Source organism: Ischnura elegans, chromosome 6, assembly GCF_921293095.1.
Source record: "Ischnura elegans chromosome 6, ioIscEleg1.1, whole genome shotgun sequence".
Taxonomy (NCBI): domain Eukaryota; kingdom Metazoa; phylum Arthropoda; class Insecta; order Odonata; family Coenagrionidae; genus Ischnura; species Ischnura elegans.
The window spans coordinates 93868699-93886444 of NC_060251.1; the positions used below are offsets into that span (position 1 = coordinate 93868699).

At 36.0% G+C, this 17746-nt stretch overlaps 1 protein-coding gene across 1 annotated transcript in view; it reads left to right on the forward strand.

Moving 5' to 3' along the window:
* The first annotated feature begins 1424 nt into the window (after positions 1–1424).
* LOC124161200 (DNA-directed RNA polymerase III subunit RPC2) overlaps positions 1425–17746 on the forward strand; it is a 52272-nt gene continuing 35950 nt past the window's right edge. The window contains exons 1-8 of the mRNA XM_046537450.1: positions 1425–1617; positions 1691–1845; positions 5263–5563; positions 7488–7655; positions 10102–10259; positions 14649–14757; positions 16456–16641; positions 17548–17661. Of these exons, the coding sequence (XP_046393406.1) occupies positions 1540–1617; positions 1691–1845; positions 5263–5563; positions 7488–7655; positions 10102–10259; positions 14649–14757; positions 16456–16641; positions 17548–17661 (1269 nt within the window). The 5' untranslated portion in view covers positions 1425–1539. The remainder of the gene's footprint in view (positions 1618–1690; positions 1846–5262; positions 5564–7487; positions 7656–10101; positions 10260–14648; positions 14758–16455; positions 16642–17547; positions 17662–17746) is intronic.

A 17746-nucleotide genomic window follows, 5' to 3' on the forward strand; every position in this document is an offset into this window, starting at 1 on the left:
TAATCGCGAAAAATAGATGTCATGATTTAAAAATCTGAAAGCGTGAAATGCGTACTCCCGGAGTAATAATCTTTCTAATTAGGCAATAAAAAATTAATAGGAAACCCCATTGATAACAACCTTAAGTCTTTATCTGGCCCCAAAATGTGCTTTCGTAATATTTTTCATCTTTACTTTCGCTTTTTGAATGGGTCATCCGAAAAGGTAATTTTAGTGGTGTATTAAATTTTAGGGCATTTTCAAGGATCAAATTAACTAAATAGGTAATAGATCCATAATACATAATTAAATTTTATAAGCTGTAAAGTTCTCACTTTCCATAGTATTTCTTCTTACGAAATTTTATTTTTTAACTTTTATCTTGTATTTAAGAGTCAGAATGGCATTAAAATACATTTCCGGGCTTGCAAATTCCTAAAATTTTCTGGGGGGGCGAATCCTCCGCTGAGGCGAGGCCCCATCATGAACCCCAGCCGAGGGCCCCAATCACCCCTGACCGCCCACAGGTTCGGTAATAAGAAAATGATGCTAAGGATGCGTAGGATGCAACTGAAAGTAGCACAATCGGATTCCTGAGCATGAGAACCACTGGTGTACTTACTTGGGTCACAATCCATGCATCCGTATGGAAACGCATAGTGGACAGACAAACAGACATCCTCTTTAAACACATAGATTGTGCCCTAGCAGGCGCTCCACGCAGCAAATGGAGATTTTTTTCCCATGCCCATACTGGCACGCTAGACTTTCAAAGGTTAAGTATTCATTTGAATATGTGTGTTCAGTCGAAGAAATTAGATTTATCAAAAAAATTCTGATTGATTGTTATTATGTACTTTCAAATGAACTGGTGGCATAACAGATTGTTGACTATTCTCATGGTCTGAGGTAAGCAGCATGAGTATGGGCCACTGCAAAATAAGCATCTGAGGCAAATGAGCCCATTAGGTACAATGGCCGAATCAGCAAAGAGGAGGAAAGAGGGGGGTAATTATTTCAACATCAGACTCTCTCCTCCCCCAGGTCCGCCTGATACTGTCAAGTGGTCCATTAACATGGCCTCTAATTCCTTTCTCTTTCCAAAATTAACACCTTTTCTCTCCTCCTCCTCCTCTATGAAAGACCAAAATCCCGCCTCTAGCGATGTTTAATTATTTAAATAATATGTGCCATTAGAGCGGCATCAATTTAAGTTTAGAAGAAATGAGGATTCTTTTAGAGTTGGTTTCAGGATTTAGATTTAGATAGAGTAGAATAAAATTTTTACGAAAAAAATGATAACTTTTTTCCATAATTTTGAATCAAAGTTAAATCATTAAATTACGTACTTATGCTAAGTCAGGTCATTCAATTCAGTAGTCATTTCTAGTGGTAATTTGAAACTTCCCGCATTCCGAGAAAAAATGCATAACGATTTACGTAAATTCAGCCATGTGGTGCAGTCGGCTTCAAATGTCAACAAAGAGGTAGAAAGTATAAGTTTTGCGGGTGTTATTCCTTAGTATTGATGTTATTTTTGGATGATTAAGCGTTTCAATTATGGGTGAATTTAATAAATACTTCGGTAATTGTATGGATGATCCCAAAAAACTGAAGGAACCTATCAAGTCGATTGAGGTAGGCAATGCCTTGTTGAATCCGCGTTTTCGTTTATGTGAATAAGTTTTTCATTGATGTATCTCAATTTCAGGAAAAATGGAAACTAGTCCCAGCGTTCCTACAAGTGAAAGGTCTTGTGAAACCACATATTGATTCGTTCAACTACTTTGTCAACGTGGAAATAAAAAATATCGTGAAGGCAAATGATAAAGTAACCAGTGAAGCAGATCCTTTGTTTTACTTGAAGTAAGTTGAATCTTAGCTTTTGATGCGGATTTTATGCCCCTTTTTATATGTATCATTTTATTTAATATTCTGAGGGTAGAAATTAGCTTCTGGGTGGTAATCAACTTCATTTCAAAGTGGAATTTAAGTCCAGTCAGTGTAAGTGAAGTGATATGGCGGCTATCTACCATTCAGTACTCACAGATGTTCGATTAAGTGCGTGATGTTTAGTTTATTGACCTAAATGTGCGCATTATGTACGTAAGGCTTGAAAATATGGTCTTCTAAAATTATTGTTCAGGATTGTCTATGATGAAGGACATCGAAAAAGACCAGATGATCAGATCGGAATGAAGGCTGAGTGAATGAAAGTTTTGCAGGTTGAAAGAGGGTGGTTATAGGGGTCCATTTGCCATCTCTCTGATAGCATCACGTATTTTGAAGCTTTGCCTAAATATTTTATATTCATAATAGCCAAGCATTGACGCTATCGAGGGTTTAGGTGGAAGAGGGGACTTTTTAGTCTCAACCTCGCCCGAATAAAGGCATATTATTATTAAAAATTTGTAGATTATATCTAAAGCCATTTTATTCTTCAGCTCCCTTATTTAACCTCATTCCCTGCCTTACTATCATCGATTTTTAATACTTTGAGTCTAACAGATGATTAGGTGAGTGGGAATTATTAGCATTTGTGGTTTCAGAAGTATCATGTTGTGGTGATTAACTAAGAAACCTTCAGAGCAAAAGAGTGAGGTTCCACTAGTCTTCTTTGAGCCCAGCAATTCTCTTTTCCTCATTAATGCTTTCTTAACTTGGGCTATTCTTCGCTTGATGTCCATGATCCTTCTTCCCATGTGATGGTACCTCCTAGATACATAAATGAATCCACTTTATCTAATTTCTGTCCTCTCAATGTGATGGCTACATTCAGCTTTTCTCTTCAACATACTAGATATTTGTGGTCAGTGGCATAGACAGGATTTTGAAATGGGGAGGGCCTTCTGGGATGCATGGAAAACACCACAGGGCAAAGGGGGGTCCGGGGATTTTTGATGTTGAAAACATGATTTTTAGAACTCAAAAACAGTAATTTTAAACGAGTGTTTATTAAAATAAATTTTCTTTTAATTATTGAGACCATCTTACTCGTTTTTGTCACCTAGTTTAAAGACTCATGGGGGGGGGGGTTTCTCGGAATCCCCGGGTTCGTCGGAAAAAATGAGTAGAATGAGTTTGTGATTCAGAGTATGATGAGTCACGCGATCACTCCTTTAGTCCCTGAAAACGTGTCACTGGAGCTGCCTCTCTGAGGGATGGAAAAAATGATTGTGGGAATTGGACATTACATCCTTGCTCCCTCATTGCACCCACTTTGCCTTGCACTCCTGCAGCTAATGGCTTGCCCCATACAATTTTAAGGCTGTTGCCAGAGAAAAAATTGTGGGAATTTTTCAGGATATGGTACATTTTATGGGGGCTCATTTAGAGTGGGATCACTTAAGACTATCTGCAGAGAATTTTGGAGGTTGGGAGGAAGGACCCTCTTTGCTTAGCCAAGGACAAGTTCTCTTTTCCCCTCTTTACTGCTGATCATATTCGTGGAATTGTTTTCCAGCTGCGGTCTTCTTATGCCTCACTGCCAAGAAAGCTTCTTCTTTGCTCATATTTTTTTTCGTTACTAATTTCTTTCATATCTATTTATCATCATCATTAGTCAACAATCCTGAGATTGGTTTGATACAGCGCTCCATTCCTCTCTCATATCCGCTAGCCTTTTCAAAGCAACGTACTTAATTCCTTTTTACATTGTTTAAACCTCTTCTGTCATACTCATTCGGGGCTGCCCCTTGCCTTTCTTCCTGTCCTTCTACGATTATTTTCACCCAGCTATCATGTCTCATTATATGGCCAACTTAAGTTTTCCCGTCATCTCCTTTCGATTTTCAGAAGAGTTCTCTTTTCTCCCACTATTCTTAGCACTTCCTATATTTATAATTATAAATTGCCTAGGTTAATCGACAAACTACATACTTCATTATTGAAAGAATGGACAGGCATTTGGAAAATGATTGAATCTAATCCATCATTGGAATATTAATATGATCAATTATAATTGTATCCATAGACCATATCTAAAGATGTACTATTTTATCACTTCTTGCAAGGTGAATAAACTCAGCATGAAGCCTTCACATTATCTGTTAATTATGTAAGGTGATTTTGACGATAGGTGAGATTGTTCAAAATGCGTATTTTCAGTGTATGTACGTTAATCTATGCTTAATTGCATTAGATTTACTAAAAAAAGTAATTTGTTCAATTGTTTTTATTTAAGATCAGTTAAGACTCGTATTTCAGATTACTATGATCGTAGTCTAGATTCACATTTTACACTATCCGACGTGAGGTTTGGTCAGAGTTGACTCCCTTACCCTCTCTAAATGCCTCACATAATTAATGAATGCTCCCTTAAACATTTAGGTCACAAACCTCTTTTTTGCTTTAAGATCAAGAGGAAAGAATATGGAAACTTCAAGTTTAGCCAGGTCAAAGTCTGTAAAATTATTCGTAGTCTGGGGCATGTTGAGTGTCTCGTGAGTGTTGAGAGCATCGGAGGGATGGGTGTAGGATATGTTTTGGGCAATGTGTAACGTAGTTAATGTCCTATGGTGCTGACCTTCCCCCCTATGGTAGTTCCATCTCTTTGGCAAGATTCACACTATGTCTCTGTCATATTTTGCCTCACAGCAGTTTCTCGCCTTTTAATCTGTTTTTCATTAGTATTTTGAGAAAGGGCAGTGTACAAAATATGCTATCATGGTATAAAAGAATATTTGAACGATTAAAAAAAAGCCTGATCTTGTATGCTGTTTATTTAAGTAACTACTGCCTATATTGCATTTTTGCTGTTCATTTAATGCCATTCTTTATATGTATGTTCATTTAAAAAATTTTCTTACATCAACATCATGATTCACTCGTATGATCCTTAGACAAATGAAGTTGGGTCGGAATTTAACGTCTTTGCATTCAACATTTATTTATTCCTAGTTGGTATATTTTTAAGTTAATTGATACCATAATCCTCTTTAAGTATCATCCACAAATCACTTATAATATTTAATTTTAATTCCCAATTTTTACCTGTTTCTGAAAAGCATTTTCCAGCCTTCTTAGGGAAAAGCATATGAAATTGATAAAAAAAATTTATTGTCACATGTCTCACCGTTAGGTGAATTTAAGTGATATTTTTTATTTGTAGAAAGCTATTCTAATCATTACAGACTTTTCAAAACCTAAAAAGTTGCAGGTTCTTTTTTTAATGTTTTTCCACATTTATTGTTTAAAATTTTGCCTCCCTGAACACCTAAAATCAGGATCCTACTGTAAAATTATGTCTTACGATGCTAAGCTCAAATTTTAATTTTTTTGTAGATACATGAAGGTTCATGTTGGAACTCCTGATGTAGAGGAAGGCTTCAACATCAGTAAGGCGAGTACACCCCATGAATGTCGCCTGAGAGACATCACGTACTCCGCTCCAATAACAGTTGACATAGAGTACACGAGAGGAAACCAAAGGGTGGTGCGAAATGACCTTCCTATTGGTCGTATGCCAATCATGCTGCGATCATCAAATTGTGTGCTCACAGGGAAAACACCACATCAGCTGGCCTTGGCCAATGAATGCCCACATGATCCTGGTGGATATTTTGTTGTTCGTGGACAAGAAAAGGTTAGTGATGATGATATTTAATGATTGTTGAGCATTTCTTTGTCTTGAAATTTACTTTTGCTTATGCAATAGTACATATATTTCAACAAATTTATTTCTTAGATTATATGATGTTAGTAGTACAAATCAATCCAGAAATTTGATAGTACAATATATGTATTACTGATTATCCATGTTGTGGATTATTCGTGCATGAATTTCACCCTCCTTCAATGTTTTCCGTGATGTCTGTAAGAAATTTAATTGGACACAAAAACACCTAATGGAAGGATACTCTAGGCTTATTATTTCCATTTTAATTGCCTTCTTAAAATGCTATTATGTATTTTCTTTACTTCCTGAAAAGAAATGTTTCAAGTTTGGTTGGATATCTGCTGTTGTATTGCAGGAGACAATGAGCAGTGGGAAGAAGGCTCTTGATGAATTTTAGATTATTTCTTCAATGGATAACCAGTCGTAAATTAAGAAAATTTTATCTGCAATCTACATATTTTTCAATTAGTTAATGTTCAATGATTGCCTTGGACTCGCATGGGGTTGAATTCAGACCAAGGGAACCGGAGATTTCGTAGCAATCAGGCATGTTTACACCATGACCAGACAAGGTCAAACTGGGGAGGAATGGTGTGGTGGAAGTAAGGGCAGCGAGGAAGTGGTAGGAGAGATGGAGGGAGTAGCTATCACATGAGTCATAACCAGGTGATTGCCTGTGAAGACAATTTGCTGGAGTACATATATGGAGCAGGGGGAATGCATATATGTACTATGATATAATCGTTGCTAAAAAAACCGGGGTCAGGGGAAGATAGATATCAATGAGTCCTTGAAGCAAACTAAAATATCAGACAATGTGAATAAATAAATATATTATGTTTGATTTACTTAAATGTTGAAAATTGTAGGAAAAAAAAGTGACAGTTTGGATTATCCGTGATTTATGATTATTTGTGCCACCTTTCCCCATCATTAGCACGTATGATCGTGAGTTTACTGTAACATCTCAACTTCTTTTTCAAAGAAGTGCCAATCCATATAATTGACCAAAAAACTATGTATGTCTATTTTTTAATTTTTGAGTATAATGGGACTAGCCACTGTAATTTGTCAACTCCTTTTTCAAAGAAGTGTCCATATAATTGACCAAAAAACTGTGCCTATTTTTTTAATTTTTGAGTATACTGGGACTAGCCCCTGTCTGTTATAGTCCACAAATATCCGCAGGGGGGAAAGATGCCTCTATAGATTAACTGGCTGAAGCACTCGACCGGAAATCGGGAGATTCTGGTTTGAATCCCTGTGCCTATGGCTCAAAGTTTGAAAATGACCATTAAATATGCAGTTATTCAGTCTAATGTGTTGGAGTTGCCAATAAAGCAATGACCTCTTGAGTATAAAAGCACTCAAGCCATTCAAAAAATTTTCAAAAATGCTCTCTCATATATCATTGCCTTATCATGCACAAGCATGCTACTGTACTTGCAATAAATCCAGATATCAGAGTTTGATGTGTTGTATATATTTTGTTTTAAACGAAATATCCTGGAAATGAACGGAAATTTATTTATATGTTACTTCGATACCGTCAGAAACTCTTCTTTTGTATATGTACCAATTTTAATTAAGCGGCTTTGTGTGAAGAAAGGTATGATTTTTGACGCTAGGAAAACAGTTGTTCCACTTTGAATCCTAGATTTTCAATTTTATGGAAATACATTTTCAGAATATTGTGCATATTTTGTTGACTCAAAATCTGTAAAAATGCTGAGATTGAAATGAAAATTTTAGCTAGACAATTTGAATTCATGAGTCTTGTTACAATGCTGATGGTGCAATTGCTATGGAAAAAATTAAGGATGCCATTATTTGATGGGATTATCGTGTATTCCCTAGTGCTTTTTCATGATATTGCCATATTTTTTCTCAGGTCATCTTGATCCAGGAGCAGCTGTCTCGCAACCGAATGATTGTGGAGGTGGACCAGAAGGGCATGGTGGTCTGTCAGGTGACGAGCAGCACGCACGAGAAGAAATCCCGGACAAATGTCATTGCTCGCAAGGGGAAGTACTTTCTCAAGCATAATGCTTTTCAAGATGTGAGTAAGACATAATTCATTTTGTATTTTAACCCACACCCTATTAACCCCTATATTTTCAACCTATTTTTTTAACCTGATATTTCAAAAAATGTCTGGTATTTTTTGGCTAAAAATTTTCATGTCTCCTTTTCTCATTTTTAAATTAATGGTTAGTTTCTTAACATATAGAAACGTAGAGGTGGCTTGCGGCTTAGTCTGCCTTTGAGACCTTCAGGATTATGTTTAAGCCTTTGTCACAAATTCTGTTATTGAATGACTTTACATGAGACTTTGAGTGAACCAATACTGAGGGTGTGAGGTCTTGAATCTGAGTTCTATGAGCCCAAATCAGAACTCTTGTGGTGCACGACAATACAAGCAACCTCATTTAGAAAGGAGTGGGGATAATCACTCCTCAATAGCCCAGGAAAAAGCTGCCACCTTGATAAAACCAGTCTCAGATTGGGTGAAAGGCATACCTTGCCGATGGGCTCAGATTGAAAAAAGGGCAAAGGAAAGTGCACCATTAGGATAGGTTTGGCAACACAAATAATAGGAATGCACAGTTATCACAACAGCAGTTGGAGGCTGACTACATTTTAGATGCTCAAAGCCATGCTAGTTGTCATCTGATTGATCATGGTAATGTCATGTTTTGAGACACTTTCCCTCCACTCACCCCACTTGCTTGCCACTCCCGCAAAGATACTTCGTTTGTTGTGCAACCGAGTATTGGCTTTTTAGATGTTGTTGGGGTCAATCGATTTCAAATCACCCAGGCAAGGTTGCTCGACATTTTTAATTATCCTGATTTTTTTATCAAAGGTTCTGTACAAGTAGACAGTCACAAAACAGCATTTGAAAAAAAATTAGAAGCTACTATTAAAATTACATTAAAAATTATATTTATAATGAATATTATGTACTTAAAAATAGAAATATTTTGCATGGTCTGCATCGTGACCGCCATCTGTTGTAACCACAATGCAAAGAACTAAGAGAATCATATTTTATTACATTACGAGGGCTTTTTTCATAGGAGTTAAATCGGATATTCTATCGAATTTCACCGCAAATGTACACTTAGTATGTGGCTAACAGAGTAACGTATATCTTTAGATGTAAATCATTACAATATCGCTCCTATAAATTTGCTAGTAAGTTTTAAAAATAACATTTAAACATCTAACCTTAGCGTCTCCAAAATTTGTTGAGGGTGATGATGAACTCCGTTAATATGAATGCTAGAGTTCCGTTTAAAATTAGGAACCGGTCAGCAGAATATCCAGAATGTAATTCCTTGCATTGATTTTCAATAAATGCAACATGTACGTTTTTAGTTTTGTTAACTTATAAACAAATAAGTGACCATGAGCACCTTCCTTGAGTGGGGCACTAACAGCCGGAATGGGCCGAGATAATCCCCACACAGACAATAGGAAAGGGTCGAACCTCTCGCGCCGAGGGACCCTAATGGCAGTTGGGACCCACTTGGCATGCTTGACCGCAAAACCGTGAAAACACGGCCTTCATCCTTTAGCATCGGAAAATTCAAGCCGTGGAAAAACGCCCTCCGTAGGGAAAGGTTAAATAAATTTTCATTACAGATGTGATTTTAATTTAAACAATACTTATTGTTAAAGTAATTATTTAATCAAGCCCCTGTGAGCTAAGTTGCACTGCACGAGCCCTTGTTAGCGCTGCAGGAGCATGTAAAGTGGTTGCATTTTTATTGAAATTCTCTGCTCCATAATTCTAAGTGTAGTAGAGTCTCAGTGATAATTTTTTTTGAGATATTTATATGTGTATAAAGAACTTTCTATATAATTTTCACTTGTTTTCAGTCAGTCTCTTTTTAGATAATGACCTGCAAAAATTGACGTTAAAAGGCTTTCGGCATTGTTTGACGAGCTCTAGAGAAAAAAGGAGTGCATTCTCAGAGCTAAAGCTTATACTACAAGTAGTTTTTTTTTAAGTATTCTACTCAGAAATGACATTTTATTTGTGAGTCTCGTTTCCTTCATAAAAATTTATGGCGTTAAAAAGTTAGTATTGACAAATTCCAGAGTTTTAATGGAAATATTTTGACCATTTCTCTTTTATGATAGCAAAATTTAAAAAATGGATTTCAACAGTTCTTTCTGTGGTAAACACACTGGTTTTTAAATTATTCTGATATCTTTTAAAGTAACTTTGAAATTAAAATTTTTGCAAAACGCATTTTTCATCTAAATTTGCCCAGCCGCCCTTTTAAAAATGGCTGCCAAAAAAAAGTATGGCTTCTAAATTTTTTTCAAATGCTTTTTTGTGGTTTTACTCTTTACTAAAAAATCAGGATAATTAAAAATGTCGAACAACAAATTGTATTGATATTGGGCGATTTGAAATGGAATTGCCTGTTGATGTTCCAATGCTCACTTTAAATGACCCTACAATCAATCATTAATGCGCAACTTTCTTTCAGGAAATACCAATCATCATAGTCTTCAAAGCAATGGGAATTCTCAGTGATCAAGCAATTGTTCAAATGATTGGTACTGACAGCAAGTACACGGAGGCCATCATAGGATCGCTGAATGACGCTCACATGGCTAATGTGCTGACTCAAGACTCAGCTTTGAAGTAAGTTCATTCGTTTTCTGTTTTGAAGGAACATTCTAATATTAAGAATTATCAAACTTCTTTATATTTTTGCTTATTCATCCTAAAACATATGGATGGGTGGGAAGCCAAGGGGTACAAGTGATTTCTTTTCTCAACACAGAGTTATGTACAGAAATTAGGCAAAGAAAATAAACCAGATCAATTAGATATTTGGTAGTGCATTTGATTTTCCACTCGATGTCAGCACAGAAGCAGAGACTCACTCGTATCCCTTGGCTACCGTGTTTTTGTGTATTTCTTCTAACAATTAACTTTACCTAACTCTGTTGATAAAAAAATCACTTGTACGCCTTGGCTTCTCACCCCCTCGTATATTTTATGGCCGATTGACTTCCCCACTGGATATTAAAATATTAAATTTCCTCAGTTTGAAACCAAAATGAGATACATATGTTAATTACTTCCTCAGCTATATTTCTGCAAGGATGTAATAATTGGCAGTTTGTAGAAATTCCAATCATTCTGTCAAATGCGAGAGTGATATCTCAGCATTGCTAAGTAAGACATAAAGGTCTAATTCTTAAGCAAAGAAAGGAGTAATAGAGGTCAATTTGAATTCTTGTATGGTTTTATGCTTAAAGTAAATTTTATATACAATATACAGAGCACCGACTTAATATATGCAGTCAACTCTCGTGCCCAAAGTGCAAGTTCCTCTATGCCACACCCAGTTGCATTGGCCTACTCCATCAGTGGCGCAGCGAGGGGGGTTTTGGGGATAAAACCCCCCGCAGAGCTCAGAGAAGTTTTTAAATTGAATCAATTTTACTTAAATGAATTGATATTACTATTAGAATAGTGTTAGGATTAATAAAATATCCCTCAGAAAGCCGTAAAACTCACCATTTTGAAGCATTTACCTTAAAATTCCGCAATTTATTAATCTTGCACCTACTGCTTATCCTGGTGGGTATTCCATACCCCCACACACCCCGGTATCAGTTGCACCTTAACCCCCCCCCCCCCCAGCCTTAACCCCTTCCCTGATTCGGACGAGATATCTCGTCCTAAGAAGACGCACAAAAACTGACGCGGCCGAGTTAACTCGTCCTATGTCAAGTTTGCTTCTTCTTTCGTGATCTGGACGAGATATCTCGTCCCCTTATTAGAAGTACGTAGTTTTGCCGCGAGAGTGCATACGTGTCTTCACAATGCATGATATCCTGCAAACTTCTCCGTTTTTTCGAGGTCCAAAAGAGGGGAAAATCTATTATTTCTCACAATGTTTATGTTTCTAAACCTATTGTATGTCGAGATGTGATAAGTGAACAAAGAAACATATTTAATGCGTTTTATAAATAACTGCGAGGACTTTTCACAGAGTTTTTATCATTCGTTGGAACAGCCGAGGTGAGTCGCCAGACAAGTGCCGTCTTGCTATTCTGAAGGTCGCGCGTTCGAATCTTGCTATCGGAAAGGATGTTGTAATATTTTTATTCAGTAAATAAATTGATTTGAAACATTTTATATACACTACCAAGCAAAACTATCATTACTTACTCTTCAGTGTAGTCGACGGGACCTCGTAATAAATTACGTCCAAGCTGCTATTCCAAAGGTCGCGTGTTCGAAAGACATTTCTGTAAACTACGTAACAGAAGTCGGGAACTTTCTGATAATGTTCTTTTTCAGCAATATGGTGTCAAAATCTTCGCACCGAAAATCAACTTGCTCAGTGATGTTTTATTGTCTTTTTTCTTTATAATGACCAACTATATCTTTGTTTTTTAGTTTTCCGTTTATTATTTAGCTACAAATACAACTGATTATTATTTCATTTCTGTAAGTTCGTCAATATTTGTGACCGTGCATAGATTTGAGATGGAACCTTCGGCTATTCAGCAATTTCTCCCTTCCAGGGAAGACATATTTTCTATCTTCCAACCCCCTTGTTTATCCATCCCTTCTCTTCATCCATTGTTCTCTCCCCTCCGCCTTTCCTTGCACTGTCTAAGGACTGTCGGGGCCGCCCTTTCATCCTTTTCATCCTCCTCCCCTCCGATCTCCCTTTCATGCAACCACTGCACCCTCATCGGTTTTTCCTCACTGCCCTCCACTTTCCCTTTTTATTGCCGCACATGACCCAAAACACTCTTTCTCACCATTTTTCCCTTCCCAATGCCTCTGACCCTCATGTTTTGGTTTCTTTGCCTCGGTCCTTTTACCACTATCTGTTTTGGGTTACTTACACTCCTTTTCCATAAAATTCTAGTGTCAGTTCTACGGAGTCTTTTGGAGTGTTCACAGCTAACATTTTTTTCCTCTGCGAATTACTGTACAAAGAGCTAGATGGCATAAAAACTATTGTCCTCTACAGTCCATCACTGTGGATACGTCTGGTCAACAATCATTTATACCGGGAAATGCACTACTCTTGACAAAGACTTCGAAAGAAAGCCAATGTCCTCCCAAGTGGTATTGTCACTTATGAAACCACCATTTGAAAAAGGGTATTGTGTCACGACAGACAATTTTTATACCTCTCCACAACTAACCGAGGAACTAGTTTCTCATTCTTGTGATAATTATGCGTGCATGTTACGAAAGGGGATGCCAGAGGGGCTGAAGAAGAAAAAAATGAAGAAAGGAGATGTGGCAGCTTTCCGTAAAGGAAAAATTTTGGTTCTTCCCTGGAAGGACAAGAAGGAAGTAACGTTACCCTCTACAGTTCACAACAGGGAAATGAGAGAGGTGCAGAAAAGGGGGGCAGTGGTTATGAAACCAAAGGTAGTCATCGATTACAATGAGACAATGGGGGGTGTTGACAGGGTAGATCAGCATTTGGCTGACTATCCAATCTCAAGAAAAAGAGGGAAAAAATATTATAAAAAATTATTTCTTCATTCGATGGAAATTTGCTTTTTGAATTCATATGTTTTATATAGAAAAACAGGTGGTGATAAAACACATTTGCAATACAGGCTGGACCTATAATAGATAAAATGATTGAACTGTACTTCCCAAGTGTTCCCTCCCCTAAGGCAGGTAGGCCACCTGCAAAAGCCCATCCCCTCCCAATTACCGAGAGGCATTTCCCAGACATAATCCCACACACGGAAAATAAGTCAAACCCAACTCGGAAGTGTGCTGTGTGCTCCCGAAAGCGAGATGCGCGTGGAAAAATGGTGAGGAGGGAGACTGTAATGTGGGTCTTTGCGTTGCCCCTTGTTTCAAAGTGTACCACACAAAAATAGACTTTTAGTTTACATAATATTTTACTGTGTTTCAAATTTTGAGTTTATATTAATATTTTTCCAACTCCATCGTCTGTTTTTATAGTGAGTAATTTTTGTGACTATATTTATTGTGAAATATATTACTTGATTTTTATGCAGAAATACATGAAATTTTTTAAAAAGTGATATAATAAGAGTAAATTTTAAAATAAATGACTTCGTAAAACACTTGAATGAATGTTATTTATTTAATATCTACCTGTAAATAATTAAAAAACGTAATAAAATAATATGACATTTTTTGTGATGTTTGTTGAGAAATATCCATCAGTGAAGGGGTTAATTCCTAGCTGCGCTGCTGTACTCCGTAGGCACCAAATTTGAAACTCCGGGCACACTTGAATTTGTCGAATGTTCTTATCTCTGAAAGTCGAATGTTAGCCAGAAGAAGACTTTTCATACAGTCAATTTGCAATCAGTAGTGAGTGACTTGCTTATAAAGTTCATTTTATGACTGCCGGGTCAGGAACTGAGGTTCGTAATTTCGTGATACATAACATTTCTGTTATTATAGATTGGATTAGCCTTTTTGTCAGGACCAATGATTTGCTTTGTAAAAATGATAACTTCAAAATAAGGTTGTTCGTATTAATGAGAGTCTGCTGTAGTGCAACCAGTAATACATAATTACAGTTTATGAATAAATGCTTAAAAATTAACTTACTAAAAAATACAGCGTAAACTTTTAAATGTATGCTTTTTTGTAGTAATCATGTGACATTGCTAAAAATTCTTCCAAAATAGTATAACATAATTTGTTTTTTATGCATGAAGCCTACTGAAAAAATCTAAAATTCTTTTGTTAACAAGTGGGGAAGTGATTTGGCAAATGCTTAGTTTTGTTTAAATGGGTGACCAACCTGGCCAAAAATATTATGCTTGCATAATGCCATTGAGTAAGTACGTACTTAGGTACTCTATGATACCTATTACTTATCAGTTGCACAGCATTATTTCACTTTTTCTGTCATTTTGGTTTATAAGTGAATATTTGGTAGATTTGATTTCATTACTTTCATGTTCAGGTTTCACTATTGTGATGCCCTAGTGATTCACTTTGAAAAATGTTGATCTAACTTCGATTATTCATTGCTGTTCTTTTTTTTTTCAGGTACATAGGTAACCGTGTTCGTGTGAAGAGATTCTTCGTTGGACCAAAAGTTCCACCAATGGAAGAAGCTCGTGAACTCCTAGCGACCACTATTCTTGCTCATGTTCCGGTACGGAAACTTATTATGACTTTCTTGGCTTGTTAATTACCGTATTTCTCCGAATATAGTCCCCCCCTAATATTGAGGCTTAAGTTTCGGGAAAAGTAAAATAAATGCGTTTGAATATAGTCCCCCCCTTTACTTTTGCAACAGGCATTTTTGGGGAAATAGGGGGGACTATATTCAGACATATACGGTAAATAGATTTTTTCTCTGATTTTCATCTAAGGAAACCAATATTGTATTTCCCTAATTATTAACTATAGTTGCCGCAGTTCTAAAGATGAAGATATCGGTAGAAACAAATTGAAAATTAAGGGAAATTCAAAAACTATTGTGGAAAAGTCGTGCTCAGATAACTAGTTGTCTTCTCTGCTATCATTATAAGTTATCAGATCATTTAATGTGACATTTTATTCTTCAAAATTCACTGAATGGAGACAATTTCCTCCAGTGGCTCATTTTTTGCTGCATAGGAATTAGTGAGAGAAATCCTCAATTGTTGTTTTAGATTTGTGTTCACCTTTATTTTACTTTCCATTCTCTGTCATCATGGCTCATTTGGTTTGTGCATCGTTCTCTCTTTGTAGTGTGCATATGTTATGTGCGTCAACTATGTAGGTACACATTAATAATTGTTCACCATCCTCATCAATTGTTAATCATCATCATGATTGTAATCAACAATCAAACCATGAACAATCAATGTGTCGTTATGCATCAATGATTGAAAATATTATCCTGCAGGACTACCTGTCACCATATAGCTACTGTATTCTGTAGTTAAACAGTTTCATTCCAGTGGGAGGAATAAAAATTAGTAGTGGAATTAATGGCAATTGTGCTGGAAAGGGCATAGTCTCCCCTCAATCTTTGTATCTAATATCAAGATATTCGAAGTTTGATGATCACTTTGTACCACCATGGATGTATTTTTTTTGTGACATGGCTGTACTTCTTAATATATAGTTGTTTCAGAGGTGACTGCATCTTTTTTTATCACTGTCATAAACTTTTGTCCTCATGGAATTCCACTTGGAATCATGTCCACTTGGAATATCTTTTTATTTATGAATGTGTTAAAATTCTACCATATGAAGCCTGAAGCATATCCTATTATTAGAATATCGTGATTGAACTGTTCTATTTGCATTTATCTCCCACACTCCCTCTGCAAACATAAGCTTCATATAATTTTGTGGTAAAGTTTCTTGTGTCATTCCAATTTTTGCATCAAATGCATGTTAATTTTTTGGGATAAGTCTGTGAGTGAAAATTAGTGGCAAATATTCTAGAATGTATTTATGGATATTTGATCGGTTAATCATTCCTTTAAGTGTATCAAATTGTAATATTTGTTTCATTATAGAACTAGCTCTTTTGTTGTATATTAGTTTCTATATTTTATTATATCACTCCTTAGCATCCCCAGCATGACCCATGCCAGGATGATCTTTTGAGATTTTCTCTAACAAAATTATATCCTTTCATAATTTGAATTCTGTACTTCGCATTTTAATACTTTGCAGGCTTTTGGTCTTTCCTAGTGTTTTAATTTTTTATAATTATAGTCTTTCCTGCGGAATGATAAAATAATATGCACTTTTAGAAACTTAAAGCTTGCCATCTATATCAAGAGAAAATTCCATTTAAGAAGTGGTAAAATCAAGGTGTATCTATAATTGAGATTCTATTAATTTTTTCTAGGTACCAAATTTCAACTTTAAAATGAAAGCTATGTACTTGGCTTTGATGGTTCGGAGAGTGATTCAGGCACAAGGAGAGCCAAAGACAATTGATGATCGGGACTATTATGGAAACAAGAGGATGGAATTGGCTGGATCTCTTTTGGCTCTTCTCTTTGAGGATCTTTTCAAGAAATTTAATAGAGAGGTACGTTCACATGATAGAAAAATGTCATTCCTCTTTACTCATTGGAGGTGGCATTTGAAGTATTAAATTTTAGAAATTTTTCATCTCTAACTAGTGAAAGTAGAGAAAAAATGCACCATAAGAATTGTAGTAACTTATGGTCTCTGCTGGTTTGCTAGTATATGTCCGTGATTGTTAACTTAGATGTCTACAATGGGATGTAAGTTGTATGTATACCATAAGGTGTAAGCTGGAAGTATTTTTATGGTATGGCTTTTTTTTATGGTATCTCGAACAAGCCAGCCTCCAGACATTTCCCAACTACTCCAAAACTCCCGTGAGTAATAATCATTACACTTGAGTAATTGTTACGTGTTTTAATAATCAAAAGTGAAAATTTGAATTCCATGATCTGATCAAAAGACTACATAAGCCTCATCCACAGGTCTAAATTTGGTGGAACATATTTATTCATGCCAAAAGTACATAAATCAAAAATTTTAACTATTAATGGCATTACATAATGTGTAATTAAAATGCTTGTTTGCATGTTAGTACTCCCTCTTTGAGAAAATGTTGACTGAGGTTGCATTATGTGCAAGAGCAAAATTATATGTAATTGCAATCATAATTGTACCTTATAAAAAAATGTGACACTGTAATTGAAGATTATTTCATTATTTCAATACTTATCTCATCACTGGTGACTGCTAAGGGTGCATGAGTGTTAGCTCGCTTCCATGGGAACAGTTAATTTCTATCATGTCGTCACTGTTGCTCAAGTAATGAATGACTTATTGAACAGTCATTTGAAGGTCCAACATTCTCCAAATGTGGTGATTTTCACATAGATATACTAAATTACCACCCTGATGAATTTAAATCTCATGTGAGAAGTACTTAACTGTCTATCTATTTTCATTTCAGTTAAAAATTATTGCTGATAAAAATATCCCAAAAATCAAAGCTGCTCAGTTTGACATTGTGAAGCATATGAGACAGGATCAAATTACTTTTGGCTTGGAAGCTGCAATTTCTACGGTAAGTGATATTTACGTTAATCATCTGACATATATGTACATTCATAGACCTGTATTGTTGATTTTTTGACCTCCAAGGGTCACAA